This window comes from Electrona antarctica (genome assembly GCF_951216825.1).
Source record: "Electrona antarctica genome assembly, chromosome: 16".
Lineage (NCBI taxonomy): Eukaryota > Metazoa > Chordata > Actinopteri > Myctophiformes > Myctophidae > Electrona > Electrona antarctica.
The window spans coordinates 29,698,414-29,724,386 of record NC_136797.1 but is presented as its reverse complement, the minus strand read 5'-3'; the positions used below and the strand labels follow the sequence as shown (position 1 = coordinate 29,724,386).

The window sequence follows — 25,973 nt, the reverse complement described above, 5'->3', positions numbered from 1 at the left end:
GCTTGCTTGCAGACCTGCCTGTGGCTTCGGTCTGCGGTGTGTGTGTATGCTAGCTAGGGGTTAGGGGTTTCCGGCAGATGCCTGCGTGGGGAGACTGTGGACAGGGGGTGATCCCACCACGAGAGGGAAAAGGTTGCGTAAAAAAACAACAGAACTGTCTGCCCACTGCAATCTGAAACAAACGGCTTCTCCCCCCCACCCACCATGACAGACCCAAAGAAGGTACAAAACAATGTCCCCAAGGCCTCCTCACTGACACGCCCATGTGACAAAGACCTTTCTCTGCTCTTGCAGAGGACCCTCGTGCTCTCCTAACCGGCGGGGACCCTGTGTGCAGGCAGGGGCCTCCCAATCTTAAACCACCTGTGTGACCGTTTGGAAGCCAGATTTGTCATTAGTATGTGTAAGCGCAACACTGGCGCCACCCAGTGGCAGAATGGGAGAACTGGACCACTTAAGCCTATTGTGTACTTGGTTGACTAAATCCTTATTTCATGTCAAGGATGAAGGATCCCCAGTTTGTAGGGGTGTAATGATACATCTTAACAGTGATACGATGCGCATCACGATACATGGTTGATGATACGATACATAGACGATATTGGTTCATTCATGATGATACGATTGTGAAATGTGTTCATAGTGCAGGATTTATAAGGGAACAATGTATTTATATGGATATAAATAAGTAAACACAGTGATTCTCTGGCAGATACATGGACATGTGTTCTCTCCTCCGCGTCATCAGTGCCCATACCCGAGGCGGGGTTGGTGAAAGGGCCTTTCTGTGTGGAGTTTGCATGTTCTCCCCGTGTCCCCTAGGGTAGGTACCCTCACAAAAAACATGCAGTAATCCTGGTCTCTAAACTACCTCCCCCTGGCCAGCCGGGGCGCCTGATGGAGGGGAAAGGAACTGGTCGGAATAATGTGTTCCTTCCACGCGCTACGTCCAACCGGGGAAACTCACCCCTGTCAGGTGAAAAGAAGTGCAGCTTGGACTCCTCATGCATAGAAGGAAGCATGATATCAGTCCGCTGCCCCCCCAGGTTGGCAGAGGAAGTGTGGCGCCCAGACACTGGGTGAAAAATGGGTTGCAAAATCGTGGGATAAAAAATAAAGCGTCATATGTGATGCAACGCATATTTTTATTTTCTGAGTTTGTTTAAGTTAAAGTAAAAGTGGTTACGTGTTTCAGTTGGTTTTGTAAATAATGTTATCAAAGTAAAAGTATTAGCCCAGAGCTTGTGACTTGACTAAATAATAGCCACATTGGATCCATTGGAACACAGGTTCTTTTTTCCCTCATGTCCTAAAAAGTAATCTTTTTGGCTACAAAATGTGAACATGTGAACACGGCAGCTGTTACTGCATGATGACCAATCAAATGATGCCAGCTCGGAAGACGCCCTCATAGAGCAGATAAAAAGACACGGTCACAGACACAGCAATGCACACCCTTCAAGAAGACCCCAACCCAAGATCCATTGACACACACCCTTCAAGAAGACCCCAAACCCAAGATCCACGGACACAGACGACCACCTCAGGCTGACATGCTGCTGGCTCCTCAACTCCTATGCTTGCTGGGCCTGGCCCTAGTAGGTACAGAACAATAATGCTTCTTAAATGGTTCTTTAAAAGCCCATATGGTTCAATATGGCCATGGTTCATAATTGTTTTTATTTCAAGGACTCCCAGTTTGATGTACACAGACTGTGCGGACACCAATTTCACCATTTTTATCTCCGGAAAACCATGCAATCTATACAGAAATCTGTGTTCATTTACCTCTTACAGTGTACACATGTAACCAAACGGATCTGTAACATTTTGTACAATCTCAGTGTTACAGAACTGTAAAGGGTCTATTTGGTTCCTAATTATAAATCATTTAACTGGAGACCCCCTGGAACCTCCTCAATACCTCCTTGAGAACCACTGCCATATGGTTCCAAAAGGCTTTGACTTTTTACTGGGGGCCAGTTTGTAGCCATGTATGTGATCTTTTAGGGATTCACACTCCTTTATGACTGTTGGTATAGGCCAGGGCATTCCACATTTTTGTGGCATAGCAGAAAACAATTAACCCCTTGTTTGACCCAAATCTGAGTTGAACGTGATTTGTGGAGCTCTCTCTGGTGTTGTGATTTTGGTTGTCAGTCATTGACGTTTTTGAAGTAGTTTTTCTAAGCCTGCGGTGTGACAATAAAACTGATTGTGATTCCATAAAATAGAATCACCTACTGACCATTTCAGTGAATGGTTCTTCATGGTCCTCACATCTTTTTCGGTGTTCTTTGAGGAACCTTTAATCTCTTAAACCCTAGAATCCACATTTCGGGGCATTTCTCAATAGGCTTACATTTGCCAGATATAGTATGTCTACACGCTCACAACGTATGTATTTTGACACGCCTTGAGTGCTGTTTTCGACAAAGACATTTGGTGTAGAGCAGGGGTGCCCACACATTTATGACGTGAGATCTACTTTCAAAATGACCAACTCAACAAGATCTACCCACTGAAAAAATAAGTGTACCATTGCTGAAAATAGTTTAAATATATAATGTACCTGGGGGGCTTTGGAATAGGGAGAAAATATGACAGGCAGTTTGCTGTCATATTTCCTCCCCGTATTTAACTTAAACGCCCAATGCATTCTCAATGGCAATAGCACAAACTTTGGCATGCTACTAGTCCTACTGTAGAGGGACAAATATAGGAGCGATAGTAGGCCTACAGACCCCTGGGAGACACCAGTCGATGAAGTATAACTGCGTTTTTAACTGGTTTACGCATTCTTTTTTTGCCTTTATTGATAGATATACAGTAGTTGGTTGTTTTGATTGATTGATTGTAATATTTATTAACAGTTTGTAGAATTACAGTACATTTCAAGCACAAACTCAATACAAAGACTGTTAACTGTGAGTGGACGACCCAATTAACTTGTTTACCAGAGGGTCCACCTTGTTCAATTCATCAAAACATTTAGAGACATACAAATAGACACTTCTATATAGTCAAAGAACAGAACAGTAATTCATCATAAGGGAGGTAAAAAGAGAAACGAAACATATACAGTGAGGGGAAAAAGGGGTGGGCGGTGGGGGGGGATTCAGATTTTACGGGGGCCAGTTTCGAATTCCAGCCGTCCGTAGGTGCCCTTTGAGAGCGGTTTTGAAGGAATCAAGGGATCCGCATGTCTTAATGACTGTTGGTAGGGCGTTCCACATTTTGGTGGCATAGGAGCGAAAATAATTTAGTCCCTTGTTTGTGCCGAATCTGGGTTGTACATGGTTCGTTGCACTTCCTCTGGTGTTGTGGGTGTGGACTTCATTAACATTAAGGAAGTATCTAGACAGGTACATGGGTATCTTGGTGGTGTATCGAATCTTGTGGACCAGACCCATTGCAAGATGCTGTACTGTGTCGTCGACCCTAAGCCATTCCAGCCTGTCAAAGTGGGCAGGGGTGAGGTGGGTTCGGGGGGTGAGGCCAAGTAGGAGCCTGACCAGTTAGTTTTGGGAAGTCTGGAGCCTAGTTTTAAGGGCCTTTGAGGTGCTGTGGTACCAGGAGGTGCATGCATAGTCAAAGAAACCTTGTACGAGGGCTCCTGTTAAGGTCTTCAAGGTGTTTTTGTTGACCAGTGAGGAGATCCTGTAAAGGAATCTTGTTCTTTGGTTGACTTTTTTGATTACGTTGGTGGCCATTTTATCACCGGAAAGATTAGCCTCCAGGATGGAACCTAGGTAGGTAATTTCATCTTTACGTGTGATAACATTGTCACCCACTCTAACCAAGAAGCCATTTGCTGGTTCATGTTATTGTTATTAATCAGAACCGTTTCGGTTAAATTTGTCACCTTTATGTTTCTATGTATAGGCCCCCTGTACGCTGCTCCCTATGCTGAGGTGAAGCTAGAACGCGGAACCTGTCCACCGTTCTGGTTCAGCTTCAACGGTCGCTGCTACAAGTACATCTCTTCACCCATGATCTGGGCCGTAGCAGAGCGGAACTGCCTGTCTGAAGACGCCAACCTTGTGTCCATCCACAGTGATGAGGAGCACAACTTTGTCCGAGCCCTGATCAAGAGCTTTGACCCGTACCAGAGGTTCACGTGGATTGGACTGAGTGACACTCAGATGGAGGGTTGGTGGATGTGGTCCAATGGCTCCAACGTGAGCTACACCGCGTGGCACGAGGGCATGCCAAGTGGTGGAAACTGTGTGTTGACAAACTGTGGATCTACAGGTAAATGGTGCGACTGGGAATGTTCACATACCGGACCCTCTGTGTGTGCACTTCGTACAGTCTCTCCCTGATCAGTGGATCGTCTGATTCAACCACTGGCTTGTACTAGGGTCTCCCTAATAAAAGTGCATTAAATATATTCATGTGTTTACTGGTTCATTCCATGTCAGTGTGAGGAACATTCATAAGCAGCGCTGGATAAAGTACTCAACTCCAGTACATTCGTATGGGTCCCCAAATTATTTGAGATGTTTATAATAGAGGGTATAATGTGCATGCATAAAATCGAGTGGCAAAGTCATCATTTAACGCAGTTTAATGCAATCAGACCTCTCCCACTGAAGGGCCCTTGACCAAGGCACTGAACCCCGAACTGCTCCAGTGGAGCTGCTCTGTAGCCAACAGTATAGACTCACCGTGGTTGTGCCGGTCAGCAGTACGACAGTATCAGGCCGGTTGTACCGGTCAGCAGTACAACAGTATCATGCCGGTTGTACCAGTCAGCTTCCAGTACAACAGTATCAGACTGTGGTTGTACCGGTCAGCTCCCAGTACAACAGTATCAGACTGTGGTTATACCGGTCAGCTCCCAGTACAACAGTATCAGACTGTGGTACAGTGGTTGTACCGGTCAGCTCCCAGTACAACAGTATCAGACTGTGGTACAGTGGTTGTACCGGTCAGCTCCCAGTACAACAGTATCAGACTGTGGTTGTACCGGTCAGCTCCCAGTACAACAGTATCAGACTGTGGTTGTACCGGTCAGCTTCCAGTACAACAGTATCAGACTGTGGTTGTACCGGTCAGCAGTACGACAGTATCAGGCCGGTTGTACCAGTCAGCTTCCAGTACAACAGTATCAGACTGTGGTTGTACCGGTCAGCAGTACGACAGTATCAGGCCGGTTGTACCAGTCAGCTCCCTGGTTTTAATGTGTGTGTATGTGTGTGTCTATGTGAAGACAAGGGTGTTGCTGGTTGATTCATTGATTGATTATTCCTAGTCAGAAATATCTGACACGTCAGACATTTATAGGCTAAAGGACAACACAAAATAGTCCAGGGGACTTGTTTCCGTTGTGGCCCTATAGTGAAAATTAGCACTTGTACTCAGCTACTATAAATTAACTTAATGGGTCTCTCCACATACAGCATACTGAATCTTACAACATGAACATTTTTGAGAAGCACATGCATTAACCAATTAAACCCCAGCATTTTGTAAGCATTTTTTGTGTGTGGTTTGCAAAGGGAAATTCATTGCAATTCAGGCCAAGCTATATAATCATAATGTAAGGCAGTCAAAAGAACCGCATATTTACTCAAAACAGACCCCAGGGTCAATACAGTCTATACAGACTTGGCAAACATTGTAATAATTATGCAGAGAGAGAGAGAAGTTGAGATGATTAAATCCATCACAGTGTCTTTATGTTACCAGTAGGTGGCGACAAAGGCCAGTAAAGCTGGATTCGTGTGCTTATGTCAGCTAAATATTATAACAGGACATCAGTTCACCCATTCATTGTTTAGAGATCATGTCATGTAGATAACATAATTGTACTTTCCTCGAACTGTGCTTACTCTACAAATTGTTAATACAATTTTCAATCAATCAATCAATCAATCAATCAATCAATCAATTTCCATGAATTGAATTTCACAGGACCGATAGAGTGACCAGATCCAAACCGTTCATTTGAAGGACAGAATTATCACTTGTGTGGGACAAGTGGGACAGGGTGACGGGACGGGGTAATAAAGAAACATTACTTAAGTTTCTATTAAATGCCTTGGCTTGATGTCATATTCAACCATGGGCCTAATATTGTCTATTCATTATTTTGTTATTAAACCCCTCTGGCATCTCACATTTTGTTTTAAAATGCTGGTACTGTAGACTAGGGGATATTTATCATGCTACTTTAACAGGTTTGAAAAACACATCTTGCAGGAAAAGGGACAATGAGAGAGCTTTACAGGGGACTATTAGGGCATTTGAACACTGATGCCTGCCAGTCACAATGTAGGACAATTTGTGGGATGCCTGAAAAGTCTTGGAAATAATAACATGCTTTTGTATAAATCTGTACCTCCGTGCTTTTTTGGGCAAACTGTTAATAATGTATTCAATCAATTAATACAAAAATATATACATACATTTAGAAGCTTTGATGAATTGAACAAGTTGGACCCTCTTGTAAACAAGTGTAATGCTTAATTGGGTCGTCCACTCACAGTTAACAGTCTTTGTATTGCGTTTGTGCTTGAAATGTACTGTAATTCTGCAAACTGTTAATAAATATTTCAATCAATCAATCAAAAGCAACAAGCTACTTTACAGAAGAAAAAAACAGGCCCAATGTCGCTTATACTAAGCAGACCTGGCAACCCTGACTCATGGATGGTGATGACGTCACGTAGCAGCGGCGGTGGAACCGTCCAATCAGAGCGCGTGTAGGCTCAAGTGGGAGGAGATAAACCTACGTCTTCGTGGGAAAAAAAGCAAGAAAAAAAAAAAAAAAGCAAAGCAAAGCAAAAGCAACAGTGATCACATCATTCAACCAACATGTCGCTTTAATACCTGCTGCTGCGGACCTTCCTGAACGGTGAGTAGAATAACAACAACAACAACACTATTATTATTATTAATAATAATAATAATAATAATAACAATAACACACGTCAGATGTATTGTGGGCCTAAAACAGATAGGCGTTCCAGCTTTGTTTGTACATCGGGTGGTCGGTCGTGATAATGTGCCCGCACTGTCCATGTCAACACGGTTAAATTGTTACATGTTGGGATGGCGGTAACTTGTGTCTGCGTTGATTAAAGTGGCCCGGCACATCCTTGACGTGTGTGTGTGTGTGTGTGTGTGTGCGCGCGTGTGTGTGTGTGTGTGTGTGTGGGCACAACATCGTATGATGAACATATTCGATTGGGTTGATTGATTGTTGTGGCAGACAGCCATTTGACACAATGTTTTATCTCTGGGATGGACCCCAATCCTCAGTGTTTATTTAGGCCTAACTCTTGAGCGTTTTCATTTTATTTGGTCCATTTGTACACTCAGAGTTACACATCTGTTGGCCATTTGGACCATTTCGTACACTCTCAGAGTTACACATCTGTTCATACACACTCATTACACTATGTAAAGGCTAAGGGGTCTGATCTGTTTCCTGACTGTCAATCACTTAGCTGGGGGGGGGGGGGGGGGGGGACGGACACACACCCCTGGAACCCCCCCTATAGGACCCACTGGGGGGTCCCCAGACCCCACGTTGACAACCAGTCGGGTTGCCATGGCAACATGTCGTCGAGGTGGCATCCTCATTTGTGCTCAATGAGGTGACATTATGTATGGATCTCATTAATAATGCATGACTTTAACCCATTGAGACCTGAGGCCCATTCGACAACAGTTATCTGAAAATCGTATGTTGCTTGCTACCATGGGCAGCGGTGGCCTAGGGGGTTAGAGGAGTGCCCTTGTTGCCGTGATTGGTCATCACTCACCCAGCACCGATGAAGTGCCCTTGAGCAATGCACTGAACCCCCATGAACTGCTCCAGTGGAGCTGCGTAGTGGCCAACAGTATAAGACTGTGGTTGTACTGGTCAGCTCCCAGGTTTTAATGTGTGTCTGTCTGTGACTGTATTTCTATGTGCAGGGCGTTGCTGAAAATGAGCACTTACCCTGGGTAAATAAAGGGAGATGCTCAAGGATCGCCAACATTATTATGTAGGCTATTTGGTGGCGGCGTTACACACCGGCATAGACTCATTTCCAGACAACGTCACACTGACAAGAACCTGTATGCACGCAGGTCGGGGGCAAAAGAAACCGATCGCTCATTAGATGTAATGTAGAAATGGATCCCATCAAACTTTCAGATGTTGTTTTCATCCCATTGTGGAAGAAGGTTTATTTAGGGTGGATTTTTACTGAGATCTCTCGCTCTTGAAATATACCGTATACCTTGGTTTATGTTGTGTCAACTTGTGTAAACGATAATAGCGATTCTCAAAGCATTTGTCCCCCAAACTCTACTTTCAGTCTCAGAGAGAGCGCTTCCTATGATCACAGCTGCTTGATCGCGCAGCTGTAGCCCCTCAAACCTAATTTTAGGCTTTGCCGTGCCAGAGCCTTAGATATGGACAGAGTTACGCAAACTGCGTTCACCATGGGGCCAGTCCAATGGCGGCTCTCCTACATTGACTTCTATTGAAGTCAATGTAGGACCGGAAGTCTTGGACCGGAAGTAGGCAGAAATGCATTGGACTCAGGCAACAGCCCAGCTTTAATGATCTTAAATCATTCCCTTTTATTTTAAATTGTTTTGTCGTAATAGTACAACATCAACATTAAAGAGACTTTAGTTGTTACTGTACAATACAAAAAACAGTTGTCATGTTGCACACATGCTTAAAATAGCTCTTGTTTGCGCCGCCCTCGTTGAAAACAATGTATTTCCAGCTCCAGCTTGGCTCAGTTCAGGCTGTTGTGTGCAGAGAATTGGTCGAGAACAGCAGACCACCAAGCTCACAGCGGCTGCATCTGTGATGCGATGTGAGCTTAGCTGTTTTCTGAGCGCAGCACTGTTGGCGGGGTGAAATATATTCAATTCAATTCAATTCAATTTTATTAAAGTGTCAAATCACAACAAGTTGTCTCAAGACACTTTACAACCAACAAAGATCCACCCAGAGCAAGCAATATTACGACAATGGTAACGAAAAACTCCCCTTTAGGAAGAAACGTCAGGCAGAACCCGACTCTAGGGTGGGCGGCCATCTGCCTCGACCGTGTCGGGGGGGGGGGGGGGGGTAGAGGGGAATAGGAAGAAAGAATAGAAGAGAGATAGACAGGGTGGGCTCCATGGAGGGGCCTGGTCCACATCTGGTCCAGGTCGTGCACTGTGAGGCCGGGTCCACGGTCACACTTCTGGTGGGCTCCATGAAGTGGCCTGGTCCACGGTCACACTCGGCAGTCAGTTAGGGGTTAATATTAGAGGTTCACGGAACTGCGAAGTGGAGGACAAAAAGAGACTCCGGGGAAGGATTCCCCGGATGTTGGGTTAGTGGCAGGCCTTACTGGAGCCTATACAGTGTATATTACAAGCACTGCTGGGAGACTGCTGGGCTCCGTGAAGTGGCCTGGTCCATGGTCACACTCGGCAGTCAGTTGGGGGTTAATATTAGAGGTCCACGGAACTGCGAAGTGGAGGACAAAAAGAGACTCCGGGGAAGGATTCCCCGGATGTTGGGTTAGTGGCAGGCCTTACTGGAGCCTATACAGTGTATATTACAAGCACTGCTGGGAGACTGCTGGGCTCCGTGAAGTGGCCTGGTCCACGGTCACACTCGGCAGTCAGTTGGGGGTTAAATATTAGAGGTCCACGGAACTGCGAAGTGGAGGACAAAAAGAGACTCCGGGGAAGGAGTTGGATTAGTGGCAGGCCTTACTGGAGCCTATACGGTGTATATTACAAGCACTGCTGGGAGACAAACCCACACAAACAATGTACAATCATGGTATTTAGCAGACACACACAGCACAGGTGCGAGGTTTGGTGGGAGGTTCCCCTTACTCAGTTCTCACCCTTATGACTTTATCGGGTGAGCGAGTACTGGAGACAAGTCTAGCTATAGGCTTTGTCATAGAGAAAGGTTTTCAACCTAGTCTTGAATGTGCAGAGCGTGTCAGCCCCACGGACCGAAGCCGGGAGAAGGTTCCACAGCTGAGACAAATATATCTGTCTCACTAGGGTGCATCTCTGCGTCTCACCAGCCAACACACAAGAGGACTGGTTGACTGAACTGAAACCAGCGCTCCCCAAAACGACGGGTTTGGGGATCTGTTGGGAATTGATTAGCCTGGGTTCCAGCCTGAATCGCTCCGTTCCATGGATTTGTTTTGTCACTCGCTACTCATTCTGGTCGGCAGGCAGCAGACTTGTATTTCTTGTCAACTGTTACATTGTCACGTTGTTGCTGATACGTCATCAGCCAGAGCTACTGTGTCCATGCTTTTTCCATAGAGTAATAAAAGGATAGAGACCGAACTGGAGCGTTACCCCCCCCCCCCCCCCCCCCCCCCCTTATTCATTTCGTTGGAAGTTGCTCAGTGGCGTTTTGAAGCACCCGGAAGACTGCCGGAAGTACAATTATAACTCAATGGCTCGAGTGAGCGGAAGTTAAGCCCGGACCTCATATTTGAGGTCCAGGATGACGCACGTTACGCACATGACGTCACTGAACATCCGTCCACCTCCATGAACATGCTGCAGTTCCACTTTTCACCAGTAGGTAGTGGCAGCTTCAACGTTGGGATAGCCTTACTGGGGGCTTGGGGCTTTTTCTCACTCGAGACTAAAGAGTAAAACCTACGGTAAAAAGCAGTCCACTATGTCAGATTCAGTAGTACAAAAAAACTGACGGCTGTGTGGGGTGAGTTTAGTGAAAGATAAGGGGATGTTGCAGGGCAACAGTAGCTCCACAGTGCGCATTGATACAACGTCAAACCGGTGTTTTAGTCCCAACCCGCACCACAGACCAATCGGAAGCCACGGCTCCATTTCTACCTGTTACATGTCCCGCCTAATATGGAGATGGGAATCCTGCTGTTCCAACGCAACGCCATTCCTACTCGCCGCATTGCTAACCCTGTCCCTAACCCTAATCGGCCACATAGTCGGAATGCCACTCCTGGCGGCGGACCCACATCTTGAAATATTTTGTTCCAGGGGCCCCCAGCCCAGAAGCAATGATTGCTTTTGGGCTTGCAAAAAAATATTATAATAATAATAATTCACGCAAGCAAAATCGCCTATAACTAATGTGGTGATCGTCATCAGAAATCAAGTCATCAGAAGCGTTAATATTGTAACCGCAAGGTAGCGACGAGTTTTTAATGAGCCCCTAACATCGACGTTCTGTTCAATCACCGCAATCTGAGCCTCAATTCTGAGGAAAAACGCGGCCTTCCCACTTTCTTAGGAAAGGCAAGAGGGATTAGAAGGAAAGAAAAGAAATACAGGTCCAATATTCAAACATTCTTGATATGGAGTTCTGTACACACACGAAGGGCAGATAATGCAAACAGGCACTGGTGTGAGGCAGTTCAAATTAAGGTAAAATACATATTTTGCTTTCAAGAAAAAAAGCTTTTTATCAGCTTGCAAAGCTAATCTACATGTACTAATACCTTTACTAACAACTGTATGCTGTCTGAATTCTCTCTCCTGATTGGATGACATTGGTATCCTGACTTGAAAATACATTTAAAAATATGTAGCCATGATGCAGTCAATACATGGTTGCCCAAAATTGTATCTTGTATCATTTTTAAATATAAATGGATATTGGTCATAATTAGCTAACCAGACCTCCTCCCTAAACCCACACTTCAGCAAACCTCCTTCCTGCCTTCTAGCTGACTTTACAATGACCCTCCTAGCCCAAGCAAGACCCCTATCAATCAGCGTAAAAGAGACAGATGTCTAGATAAGACACCTCACTGGAACCCTGGACATTTCATTTCCCCTCTGTGGAATGTGCATCGCGTCACAGTATTGGCTCTGACCAAGCACAATGGAAGAACAAAGACTGTGATTAAAACTGCATATGCTATAATATTCTGTGATCTGAGAATATTCCATTGTCATGGTGTTCACTGTACTGCAACAATATCTTAACTGTGACAGTTTAAATGCGATTTTTCTCCTGTTAATTACATTGCTTCCTTACTGACTTTCTAGTTGACATCAACCTGTCATGTTTGGTAGCACACTAAAACCAAGTGTATGCAGAGTCTGGATCCATGGTCAGATGTATTCATTTTCTGCATGATAGTTTAATTAATAAAGAGGTTAAATTGATCAGGTCCATGAGACAGCAGTTCAAAGTGGGTGTAACATTATGACTGGAAAAGACAGCCCTTTTCCTAAGGAGGGGGGGTCTGCTGTGAGCCCCCAAAGCAGGGCAAAGGCTGGGGCATTCCTTCTCCTCTCTCTCTTGTCCTGGTGAACGTTTGTCTGAACACTACGTGCCTATAGGGGAAGCCCCACTAGGCCCTGCCTGGGTTTCAATCCTGCCCCATGAGGTCAGCGTGCAGCCGAGTCAGGCCTGCCGATGCTCTGACCCGCTCTCTTTCTACTGCAATCACCACGCAACCTTCTGCAACCCTGCGAGATGCCACTCACAGGAGACGGCGGCCTGACCAGAAAAGCCATGCTCCAGACTGACAACGCCCTGCTCTACTCTCTCTGCGGCCATGTCACCAGCCTGCCAACGACCTACGACGGCTCTCCTGCTGTCTCTCCTGTGCACGCTCTCGGCACGCCCCGGTCCACAGTGGCAAAATGGCTGTGGAAGAAGATGGACGGTTCTCCCCTCCGGCTACAACAGGCCACTGCCTTCAAAACACTGGTTACCCCTGGGGGTACACTACAGTTTAGAGTCAGGGGACACTGCTCAACCCATGAGCAAAACCGACGCCACATGCCGACAGCCTCTGATACCCGGCGAAAAGGTTGTATGAAACTGAACATGAAGTTATGGCACACAACGAATGGGAATATGAATGTGTTGGTTCGCGCCTCTGGGCGGACATTCTGTCTCTCCTCAGTTCACCACTACAGTTTATCCATAAGCAACTGTTAGCCTACCCGGCCAAGATCTGTTTATTCTCTTTCTCCACACGATATCCTAAACTAAAGTTTACCTTATTTTACTAACACTTTAGCCTACTTCCGGTGGGCGTACTAAATTTGTTTTATTTTATTTTTATTTCAAAACTGATGTTTCTCACTTAACTCAAAAGAGGATTTTGATGAGAGCATCAGAGATGTGATCATGCCTTTGGTGACAGGCCTTGCCTGTCCATAAACGCATTAATTGACACTTACTATGACCAAAAGTACCACTTAAACCTGATTCTTTCTACCCATGTTTTACATTTGTTTATTTTTAATAAATTGATTATTTGAATTAAGAAGTGGTTGTGTCCTATGTATCATATGTTTATGGTCAATACAGTATTGGAATATTTAATGCAAGTCTGTCCAAGAATTCATGTTACATTACAGTGACGTGAGCAATATAATTATTATATTGTAATATTTTAATAATTCATATTCATAAATTATGAATATTGATATTTGAAATATTACGTCCTGACAGCTGTTACCCAGCTATATTACAGATGGTGCCCCTATGCGAGGCAGACTCTTATTACAATACTGTACGTACTGTAGACATTGATACTAGAAATCATACTTTGGGAGAAAAAAAAATAAAAGTGAAATGATTTTTTTTTTTAAATAATAATAGTGGTGATAATATAGGCCTATTATTATTATTGTTATTATTATTATTGTTTTTCTTCGTATAACCAAGTTTAGTGACTTAAGATGAACAAATTGTTAGATATCTGTGCTGGGGCGGTCCTGTATGACAAGCTCTGAATGGACCGTAGCTGAATTGAATAGATCAAGCCTATACACCGTATATGTGCCTTGATAAGCCTATACACTGTATAAGTGATCTTATAACAAGCGGACAATGTCTGCATAATCATAAAATCGTACCCTTGACAATAGCTAAACCGTTTTTCTGCAGAAGCAAAAAGGCTATTGTATAAGAGAAACAAACATGGACGACCGTTTTCTTACGTCCTGACACTGTGAATTGTCAGAAAGTAGCTAGTCTGACTAATGAACAGTGACAACAAAAAGTCACATTTTTTCGATTAGGTTCGTATGGTAATACGAGTGTATGGGAGCAGTTTGCTACATGTATGTACAGTACGCTTCGTTAAGTCTTAAAGAGTAATTTCACCCATATACTTTTTACTAAATTATGTGAAAGCTGAATGAGTGCATCCACACCCTAAACCTCAAATAGAAGATACCACTACTGAAATCCCTAATCGTGATAGTAAGTTATTGCTGCCACCCCTCGTGGTAGTTGGTTTGAGAGTCTCTGTGAAACCCCTAAATGAGGTAGCACGTCTGAGATATATCTTCTATATTGTCATTTAGGCTTAGTGGAAAGCTGGATCAGTAAGGAAGACAGCAAAGTATTGCTTTTACCATTTTAATGGTTCAACATGGTTATTTTAGAATGAATAAGTGGTTCACGCTTATCATTGTGAAGTGACACAACCAAGGGCTATCGTTTTTGAGAGTTTTTATTTCCTAACGCCCTGTTGCCAATTGCTCCGAGCGTAAGCTGTTCGTGGGTCATTCAGCAACGAATCTGTTTGCCATTTAGCTAATCGATTTAATTCGTATAGTGTGTAATGCCTATTGCTAATTTGGAGCCTGGGAATTGTCTAGTACCCATAGCGGCTCACGGGATTACAGAAAAACCATTTTGAAAGGTTTAGTATGAATTTAGACTTAAGTGTCTCCGTAGTGCGTCGTTTTTGAGGTGTCCGGTCATTAAATCAGGAGTGAAAAAAAACAACTGAACTGTTCTTGTCATTGGAAAGGCATTTATGCATTTGCCAGTTTTATACGGTTCAACCTGGTTTTATATTGGTTTCAGTTGTAAACGGCCATTTCAGTTTGGTTTGATGAAATTGGACTTTGATATATAACCACGCTCTTGAATTTCCTGAGGGAATAAGTGCATTCGGGTAGCTTACAGCTACCGTGTGTTGTATGAATTCATACATATTTGGCGGGTGAAGGTTTGCAGCTAGTGTGACTGCGTGGCTACGCAAACACAGCACTGTATTGTATGGATGGACAGTAACCACAAACAGTGTTATCTAGTTGTAAAAACATTAAGTCTTAAGAAATTAGTAATCCCCTGTGCATCCCTTGTAGGTGTTTTGTGTTCTTAAATGTGTAGGCACAACTATTGAATAGAACGATACTGTGACGTTTGAAGGGTGCTAGACATGACATTGGCTACAAGTTGATTCAATATTTGATATCTAACCCAAAACATTACTTGGTTGGTTAAGTTGTACCCTTTCGTATTATGCATTCAAATTAGCCTAAATTCTAAATATAGTACATTCAAATGTGATTGTTCAATTATGCCAAGGTTCTGACCATTGCGGTAAAAGTAAAAATTTAATTCACTACTTTTATTCTGTCAATTTAAAGTTTTAATTTGTTTACTGTGAGGAGAACAACTACATTTGATTGTTTAATTATGGTAATTCATTATTTTATTGTTAGTTCAGAATCTCAATTCCTTGATTTTAAGGGAAAAGGCCATATTAAATCACTCAATTATATTTCTAACTTGAATTAAGGATACAAAGTGATAAAACTAGCCTCCTAACATATCAGTGGCTTTTGCAGCTGCCTCCAGAGTAGATTTATGGCCCCATTGGAAGCTCTGGTTCCCTCTTTAAATTTCAACTGGGAGTCCAAATTATAAAGTAGTTTCTTTTACCCCATCCTGAATCCTAAATTCTGACTTGTGTCAAGTTCCGCTGCAGTGAATCAAGGCCTAAATTAATGTTAGAAGTCAAATTGTACATCAATTTTGAAACACAGTAGAAAACTAGTAGGTTTCTTTAAACTACTGGTGTCCTATTGTGAACCCTATAGTCCTAATTTGTAATTGATCACAATGTCATGCTACAACCATTTTGAGAGTCCCCTGGGAAAGTAAACTCACTCTATTTGTGGGAAGCGTTGTGCTGAGACTACTGTTGTGATAATTAGTGAACTAGGTTTGCTATTATTTAAACAAGGCGCAGTATGCTACACGATATTGTGTCCGTGTACGGGTAGTTGGGATTGTTACTCCCAACACAACAATATGTTGTGACAAGCCACGGACCAAATACCACAGTAGTCATAGCACATTCTCCCTGAAGTTAGATAAATAACTTTTACAATCTAGACAACTTGCCAAACGTTTGAGTTTTGAAATTTATAACAGTATCATTGTTATTCAATAGAACTGTATGTGCTAGAATGTATCACTCTAGTGATATGGGGTGTACGTTGCGGGATATGCAAATTATTTTACTTTTTGTTCTTGTATTTAACACCCCTCCGACGACTAAAGGGGGTCCGAGATCAAGAAAAATGTTTGGCAAACAAGGGCCAACCATGGTTGACCTTTGTCCGTCCCTGGCCGAATGAGCAGGGATTTGTGCACTGTACAAAGCTTAGTGGTATTTGTTTTAGGCATAGTAAGTTGTAGGTGAATCAGGAGCCTTGATTCCTCGCCCCTGATCAGGGTGGGAATGGAAGGGGCTCTGCAGTCACTTTTACAACTGTGACATTAGTCCCTCCTGCCACAGGATAACAGAGTCATGAACTGTTTGATCTGTGATGATGGGAGGAACAATGGCTGTAATGCTTAAAACACTATACCAATTTGCTAGGGACAGTAACCCACATGTGCATATCCCTGTGCACAAGTAGCAAATATGGTGCAAGACCAATTTGTGAATCTAAGGCCATCATTCTGTCTCTATGAGCAAGAAATAGAACATTTGCTCTTCATGTTGAAGTGTGTTGTCGGGACTTTGAGTAAATTCAAAGTCAGCAATAGAGCGTTGTGCTTTTGCCACAGAGCAACCTTTTTTTTTAAAGAGAGCGCAGTTATCACAGACATGCATCTCAAATATGAAGCTTTGTTGACTGAACTGACACATGTTGAGTAGCTCAAAACCATAGGTTCTGCAATATGGTGACGTTAGAACGTCTGGGTGTGTTTTGCTTGGCAGAGAGTGTCTGTGGGGTTCCACCATTGACTTACGAGCACATGGTGAAACGACAGTCACTCTCAGTGACTACCACACAGCGCTGGATATAGCAAGGTGGTGTTGTGGTTTGAGAGAAACCAGTGAGCTTTCTCCCTCAACACAGGTAAAAATCCCACTTAGACAAAGAGCTGAAGTGGGATCCTTAATTTTTACTACATTCCAAAGCCATGTGGTTGCTTCTTAATTGTATGTATTTTAGAGGTTCGTAGCATATGATATGTATGGTTCGTGTTTCTTTGATAAACGTGCAAAAAGCACTCTCTAATGTTACACCATAAAAAAGAAGCCGGCCCTATACATGATATAGCCTGGTAGGAATACTAACACACAAGTTTTACACTCCTGTTGCATTTAGTTAACAACCTCCAGTACCTGGTGTTGGTTTAGGATTTGGCTCAGTATACCCTAACTGAACCCAAGTCCACAAATGGCATTTTAATAATACACCTTGTATTATGCCCTCCCTGAGATTGTTGCTTTCGTATTGCCATATACTGTGAATATTACCTTACATGCAACAAAGCCCACTGGGAGGGACGCCTGTTTTCGTTTTTTTTTTATTATTCCGCGGATAAAATTAAGGCCTGATATAATTCTGATACTGCACTATGGTATATTGGGAATTGGGAATGAGTTTGGACATTGCCTTTGGTTGATGATATAATCCATTGAATTAAATCCTTCAATCAGGTAACGTCATTGACTTGTATGCAAATGAGAAATGAAAAGAGAATGATCTGCCACACAAAGATCAGGTGCTTTTCAAATGCAAGTCTCCCCTATGGTTTAATCCTGCTGAGTCCTATATCAAAATTAGATGAGCAATACACTTCCCTATTTTGTATTAGTTATTGATAGCTCTGAGCAAAGATGACTCGTCTATTTATATTAGTTATTAATAACTCTGAGCAAAGATGACTTGTCTATAATGGAGTCAGTGTTGGGTTCAGCTCATACCTTCCCATATTGTATGCATCAGTTAATGCGTGTTCAGTATCAGTATTATTAAATAACATGGCCTAAAGCCCAAAAGTATACAGTATACCCAGCCCGACATTCAACGACGTTGGCGAACCCCACCCTGGTATACATTTGACAATTATAGGGATACCGGTACATTTATGTTTTGGGTGTTGATGCAAACACTGCGTCAAGCCTGGTGGTCCCTCAACTCCACAAAAGGGGGGAGGGGTCAATCACCCAAGTGCTGTGCTATCACCCTATCATTGCCAATTGTTGACCAGGTCTGCCAGACAGCATCAGTGGGGGGGGCAGCATCACAAAGTGCTGCAAGACATTCTTTTCTAGCCAACCAATTGGAAAATATATAAAGGCTCAATGATGTTGGTATCTAATCAATTGTTTGTAGTTTATTTACTGTAGTATTGAGACAAAACTCTGACCTCTACCTAAACAATTAAAAATGTACAACTACATAACCATAGGTTCTAAACAAGTGCCTGCAGTGACACAATAGTCTGATTTTAAACCATAACTAGATCAGTCTGTTGCCACTCCAGCAGGAACAAGTGAAGGCATGTATTAGCTCATACAAATGACATTATTTAGAGCAAAACAAAAAAAACAAAAACACAAACATACATATCTAAAAGAAACACACCCTCGTCAAGTGGGGAGGGTCCATTCACTCGTGTTTATTAATACTTGGAAAGTTTTGTTTGTTTTGTTTTTGTAGTTTTGGTTCTCACAAAACCAATGAAAGTTTCTTTCGTTTTGTTTTGTTTATTTCATTTTGAGCGGCTTAATCCTTCACTAAGAAGCCGATCTCTGGTGCTATGCATGCTACTCCCTGTTTTGTCCTAGCTAGGTCAAGAGGGGTCACTTTCACTTAGTCCCTGAAATGTAGATAAGCTGAGACATCTGCCTCATTTCTCCCCTGCCACTAAGACGTTAAGGGCCCCCAAATAGACAGTATGCTCTATCATGTATGGGCAGAAATACTCCTTACACCTTCTTTCTTTCACCTCTGTACTTGCATGGAATGCCTGCATTGAATGTGTGAGCGTGATGGTGTGCCATGATTTACATGCAAGGATGATTACATACCATACCATACCATACCACAGAGACTTGAAAGACTATGCACAGTGTTCTGCAACCTACTGCTATACCACTACGTGCCCACATGAGACACAAGGGACACAGCCAATTTTTGGAGTAATTTTCTGACTGCCTTTTTGTTTTATACTCCTAGACGGATGAAACCATGATGACATCATGGGTCCATCGCCTATGACTAATGGGGGGATATGTAGCCATGATGCAGTCAATACATGGTTGCCCAAAATTGTATCTTGTATCATTTTTAAATATAAATGGATATTGGTCATAATTAGCTAACCAGACCTCCTCCCTAAACCCACACTTCAGCAAACCTCCTTCCTGCCTTCTAGCTGACTTTACAATGACCCTCCTAGCCCAAGCAAGACCCCTATCAATCAGCGTAAAAGAGACAGATGTCTAGATAAGACACCTCACTGGAACCCTGGACATTTCATTTCCCCTCTGTGGAATGTGCATCGCGTCACAGTATTGGCTCTGACCAAGCACAATGGAAGAACAAAGACTGTGATTAAAACTGCATATGCTATAATATTCTGTGATCTGAGAATATTCCATTGTCATGGTGTTCACTGTACTGCAACAATATCTTAACTGTGACAGTTTAAATGCGATTTTTCTCCTGTTAATTACATTGCTTCCTTACTGACTTTCTAGTTGACATCAACCTGTCATGTTTGGTAGCACACTAAAACCAAGTGTATGCAGAGTCTGGATCCATGGTCAGATGTATTCATTTTCTGCATGATAGTTTAATTAATAAAGAGGTTAAATTGATCAGGTCCATGAGACAGCAGTTCAAAGTGGGTGTAACATTATGACTGGAAAAGACAGCCCTTTTCCTAAGGAGGGGGGGTCTGCTGTGAGCCCCCAAAGCAGGGCAAAGGCTGGGGCATTCCTTCTCCTCTCTCTCTTGTCCTGGTGAACGTTTGTCTGAACACTACGTGCCTATAGGGGAAGCCCCACTAGGCCCTGCCTGGGTTTCAATCCTGCCCCATGAGGTCAGCGTGCAGCCGAGTCAGGCCTGCCGATGCTCTGACCCGCTCTCTTTCTACTGCAATCACCACGCAACCTTCTGCAACCCTGCGAGATGCCACTCACAGGAGACGGCGGCCTGACCAGAAAAGCCATGCTCCAGACTGACAACGCCCTGCTCTACTCTCTCTGCGGCCATGTCACCAGCCTGCCAACGACCTACGACGGCTCTCCTGCTGTCTCTCCTGTGCACGCTCTCGGCACGCCCCGGTCCACAGTGGCAAAATGGCTGTGGAAGAAGATGGACGGTTCTCCCCTCCGGCTACAACAGGCCACTGCCTTCAAAACACTGGTTACCCCTGGGGGTACACTACAGTTTAGAGTCAGGGGACACTGCTCAACCCATGAGCAAAACCGACGCCACATGCCGACAGCCTCTGATACCCGGCGAAAAGGTTGTATGAAACTGAACATGAAGTTATGGCACACAACGAATGGGAATATGAATGTGTTGGTTCGCGCCTCTGGGCGGACATTCTGTCTCTCCTCAGTTCACCACTACAGTTTATCCATAAGCAACTGTTAGCCTACCCGGCCAAGATCTGTTTATTCTCTTTCTCCACACGATATCCTAAACTAAAGTTTACCTTATTTTACTAACACTTTAGCCTACTTCCGGTGGGCGTACTAAATTTGTTTTATTTTATTTTTATTTCAAAACTGATGTTTCTCACTTAACTCAAAAGAGGATTTTGATGAGAGCATCAGAGATGTGATCATGCCTTTGGTGACAGGCCTTGCCTGTCCATAAACGCATTAATTGACACTTACTATGACCAAAAGTACCACTTAAACCTGATTCTTTCTACCCATGTTTTACATTTGTTTATTTTTAATAAATTGATTATTTGAATTAAGAAGTGGTTGTGTCCTATGTATCATATGTTTATGGTCAATACAGTATTGGAATATTTAATGCAAGTCTGTCCAAGAATTCATGTTACATTACAGTGACGTGAGCAATATAATTATTATATTGTAATATTTTAATAATTCATATTCATAAATTATGAATATTGATATTTGAAATATTACGTCCTGACAGCTGTTACCCAGCTATATTACAAATACATCGTTTTGTAGTATTCCATGAGAAGAGAGGATAGAGGAAGAGTGAGGGCAAAAAGAAACTGATAGAAAACTGTTTTAATAGAACAAATAAAGATGCATATGTTGCTGTCGGGCAGACAAAGCCATTTTTTAAACGTTTTGTGTTTTTTCATGAATACCCCTAGTACGTGATCATACTACAGGAGTACAGCATCACACAACAGTATAAAAAGTAGCAGATCTGCTGCTTTTGAATTTGAATCCTGAAATGTGACATACAGTATGACATATGAGGTTTCCACCCGACAGAGACAATTTGCATCCCATTTGCATCACATGCAGTTCTGTGTTTGTTTTACAGACATTAGCATCATATGCAGGCCACTGAGGGCAGGTCTGTAACAGATGTATAGGCTACATGAGGTTTTTAAAATGCAGAAGACATAGGAGCAGATAGAATGACTGTGTATGTACATTTTATTATGTTTCACGCAAGTGTCTGAGCACGTCACTCAAATTCCTGGCTGGACCACTGGACAAAAGACGGTTAATTGTCTCCACCAGGCCGAAGGCATGGGGAGAGAGTATGTTTTGCACTCCGTCCGTGTGTGTGTGTGTCCGTCCGTCTGTTACCAGCTAATCTCTGGCACCGTTAAGCCTTAACCCATTAATATCTGAGGCCGGTTCTACTTAACCGTTAAGGAGTTAATGCTAGCTGATCCTATTTAAAGAGGAAGCTTGTCATTTTGTCAAATTAACCATGCATCTGAGCTCACATTATAGAGAACCTGAACGCAATTATTTGAGAAAATCACAATGATTTTGTATAATTCGTCACAATCGTTTCAACTTATCTATATAAATTGTAATTACAAAAATAGCATTACAAAATTAAGTTAAAACAATAGGGCTTGTGGATCGGATCCACAATAAAACAAAATAAAATTATTAAATGTGGTCTGTTGATTTTGATTGATACTGGTCATTAGGTGTCAGGCATTTCTTTTTTGGGACAGATCTGCTCTGTGCAACTTCAAAAGCAAGCCAAATATAATTTACATTTTAATTTCTACTTGCCGAAAACAATTAAATCGTTAATCGCAATTATTTACGTGGAAAGTAATCGACAACTGAAATATTATGATCGGTGACAGCCCTAGTCACAAACTAGAAAAAGTGCCCCTCGGGGCACAGGTCTCCACCAGGGCAGGTCAGGTTGTGCTATAATAGGCCAATGTGAAAAGGGTGCCATTTCTTCATACGCCTTTGATGGCAATTGGATGATTTGAGGCATTTTGCATTTTGTTCCAAAAATGTGTTTTGCAAAAATCAACCTGTTGGTGGCGCTATAACAGGCCAATGTGAAAAGGGTGGGATATATTCCTCAGCCTAGTAAGAAAATGTGAGAAAGATTTCACGTAAATTGCACGCTGCGTTCATGATTTGAGGCTTTTGTTCAAAACGGGGCAATCTTGCAAACTTTGAAAGCCAATTATAGCCAATTAGGATGGAATATGACCACATGACCATAGAGATACTGTGTAACGATTTGTGAGATTTTTGGACAGAATCTGGAGGAGTAATATAAAAAAATGTGTTTTACAAAAGTCGGCCTCCTGGTGGCGCTATAAAAGGCAGATGCGGAAAAGGCAGGTCAAAGGTTTGTCCTTGGCCTCTAGGGAGTGTGCATGCAACATTTCACGCAGATCGGTGCAGTTTTAGGTAAAAAATTTGGGTAACCCTTCATTTTACGGTACGGTAATTACCAGGTAACTACCAGGTAATTACCTGGTAATAATAGGTAAGTACCTGGTATTACCTGGTAACTTCCAGATACATTACTCAGTAATTACTATGTAATTACCAAGTATTACCCAGTATGTATAACTATTTACTGTATAATCTCCTGGTAATTATATGGAACTTACCATGGTAAATGACACACTGGTTGCCAGGTAATTACCAAGTATGTTCCTGACAATTACCAGGTATTTATACGTTTTTACTATGTAATTACCAGCTAACTACCCAGTATTTATAAGTATTTACTCTGCAACCAGGCACGATACCCTGGTTGCAGGTACTATAGGTATGTAGGTACTATAGGTATACCAAGTATTTTCAACAACTACCAGGTATTTACTCTGCTACCAGGCAAGTTACCCAGTAGGTACTAGGTCATTACCAAGTATTTTCCTGACAACTACCAGGTAATAACATGGTAACTGTATTCACTGTGTTTACATGGGTACTACCCATGAAACACGTGGGTAGTAGCCTACCAGGAAATTACCAGTTGTTACTAGGTCATTTCCTGACAACTACCATGTAATTACCTGATAGGTACCCAGTAAGGAACACTACAGTTCCTCCTTTCTTACTGGATACCTATCAGGTAATTACATGGTAGTTGTCAGGAAATGACCTAGTAACAACTGGTCATTTCCTGGTAGGCTACCCATGCGTTTACATGGGTAGTACGCATGTAAACACAGTGATTACAGTTACCATGTAATTACCTGGTAGTTGTCAGGAAAATTACCAGTTGTTACTAGGTAATTTCCTGACAACTACCATGTAATTACCTGATAGGTATCCAGTAAGAAAGGAGGAACTGTACTGTGAAAGGAAGTGTGCTCTATTTCCATGATATTACCATGTACCTACCTGGTAATTGTAGATTATAATCCTCCCCATTACCCATCAGGGTGTATTTTGAACTTTGAACTTTGAATTTTGAACTGGCAATAACTGTTAATTACCAGGTATTTACTGTGTAAATTAACAGGTAAAACCAAGCAAGTTACCGTGTAAGAATGGTGGAATTGTACTGTGAAAGGAAGCGTGGTTTGTTACAGTGAAAGTACAGGGTAATATTATGGAAACAAACCACGCTTCCTTTCACAGTACAGTTCCACCTTTCTTACACGGTAACTTGCAAGGTTTTACCTGTTAATTTACACAGTAAATACCTGGTAATTAACAGTTATTGCCATGGGTAGTACCCATGTAAACGTATTTTTTGTATTTTGAACTTTGAACTTTGAACTTTTTTTTAACTGGCAATAACTGTTAATTACCAAGTATTTACTGTGTAAATTAACAGGTAAAACCAAGCAAGTTACCGTGTAAGAAAGGTGGAACTGTACTGTGAAAGGAAGCGTGGTTTGTTTCCATAATATTACCCTGTACTTTCACTGTAACAAACCACGCTTCCTTTCACAGTACAATTCCACCTTTCTTACACGGTAACTTGCTTGGTTTTACCTGTTGATTTACACAGTACATACCTGGTAATTAACAGTTATTGCCAGTTCAAAATTCAAAGTTCAAAGTTCAAAATACACCCTGATGGGTAATGGGGAGGATTATAATCTACAATTACCAGGTAGGTACATGGTAATATCATGGAAATAGAGCACACTTCCTTTCACAGTACAGTTCCTCCTTTCTTACTGGATACCTATCAGGTAATTACATGGTAGTTGTCAGGAAATTACCTAGTAACAACTGGTAATTTTCCTGACAACTACCAGGTAATTACATGGTAACTGTAATCACTGTGTTTACATGGGTACTACCCATGTAAACGCATGGGTAGCCTACCAGGAAATGACCAGTTGTTACTAGGTCATTTCCTGACAACTACCATGTAATTACCTGATAGGTATCCAGTAAGAAAGGAGGAACTGTAGTGTTCCTTACTGGGTACCTATCAGGTAATTACATGGTAGTTGTCAGGAAATGACCTAGTAACAACTGGTAATTTCCTGGTAGGCTACTACCCAAGTGTTTCATGGGTAGTACCCATGTAAACACAGTGAATACAGTTACCATGTTATTACCTGGTAGTTGTCAGGAAAATACTTGGTAATGACCTAGTACCTACTGGGTAACTTGCCTGGTAGCAGAGTAAATACCTGGTAGTTGTTGAAAATACTTGGTATACCTATAGTACCTGCAACCAGGGTATCGTGCCTGGTTGCAGAGTAAATACTTATAAATACCGGGTAGTTAGCTGGTAATTACATAGTAAAAACGTATAAATACCTGGTAATTGTCAGGAACATATTTGGTAATTACCTGGCAACCAGTGTCATTTACCATGGTAAGTTCCATATAATTACCAGGAGATTATACAGTAAATAGTTATACATACTGGGTAATACTTGGTAATTACATAGTAATTACTGAGTAATGTATCTGGAAGTTACCATGTAATTACCAGGTAATTAATAGGTAAATACTTATAACTACTACCTGGTTGTTACCAGGTAATACCAGGTACTTACCTATTATTACCAGGTAATTACCTGGTAGTTACCTGGTAATTACCGTACCGTAAAATGAAGGGTTACCAAAATGTGAAAAGCTGCCTCATGGTGGCGCTATAACAGGCCGTTCTGGAAAATGTGGGGCAGAGGTTCATCGTTGGCATCCAGGGAGTGTGTGTGCAAAGTTTGGCATCGACCACCCATTAACATCTGAGGCCGGTTCTACCAATACCTTCTAAATCAGTAGTTCTCACACTTTCAAGTTTTTTTCAAATCATTTCAAAAATAGCAGATGTATGTACAACCTTGTAGGCCTATACAGTAGCTTGTGTTTTCCGGTTCAGGTTAAAAATCTACAGAAGTGTAAGAAAATCTCACACAGTCTTCAAATGCAGAGAGTGAGAGGGGGGAAAAAAGATTCACTAGGAAACACTAAACACAATATTGTTAAAGACTCCCAGATCGTTTTTGCATTTGAAGACGGTGAGCGGGAGCTTTTCCTGCTACATTTTTGCCTAAGATCGCTCCT

At 42.4% G+C, this 25,973-nt stretch overlaps 2 protein-coding genes across 2 annotated transcripts in view; both read left to right on the top strand.

Moving 5' to 3' along the window:
- The first annotated feature begins 1,388 nt into the window (after nucleotides 1–1,388).
- On the top strand, nucleotides 1,389–4,393 carry LOC306939244 (ladderlectin-like). Its single transcript, XM_079523799.1, has 2 exons — nucleotides 1,389–1,602; nucleotides 3,886–4,393. The coding sequence occupies exons 1-2, from the start codon at nucleotides 1,554–1,556 to the stop codon at nucleotides 4,323–4,325; spliced, it is 489 nt and encodes a 162-aa protein (XP_079379925.1). The 5' UTR covers nucleotides 1,389–1,553; the 3' UTR covers nucleotides 4,326–4,393.
- Nucleotides 4,394–6,745: 2,352 nt separating this feature from the next.
- The window catches only part of pam (peptidylglycine alpha-amidating monooxygenase), a 59,451-nt gene continuing 40,223 nt past the window's right edge, over nucleotides 6,746–25,973 (top strand). The window contains exon 1 of the mRNA XM_079525028.1: nucleotides 6,746–6,862. The gene's annotated coding sequence lies outside the window, so the exon portion shown is untranslated. The remainder of the gene's footprint in view (nucleotides 6,863–25,973) is intronic.

Coding starts and splice junctions, on each gene's coding strand:
- LOC306939244 (XM_079523799.1), top strand. CDS start 1,554: ATGCTGCTGGCTCCTCAACTCCTATGCTTGCTGGGCCTGGCCCTAGTA. Junction 1,603..3,885: donor GCTGGGCCTGGCCCTAGTAG/GTACAGAACAAT, acceptor TTCTATGTATAG/GCCCCCTGTACGCTGCTCCC.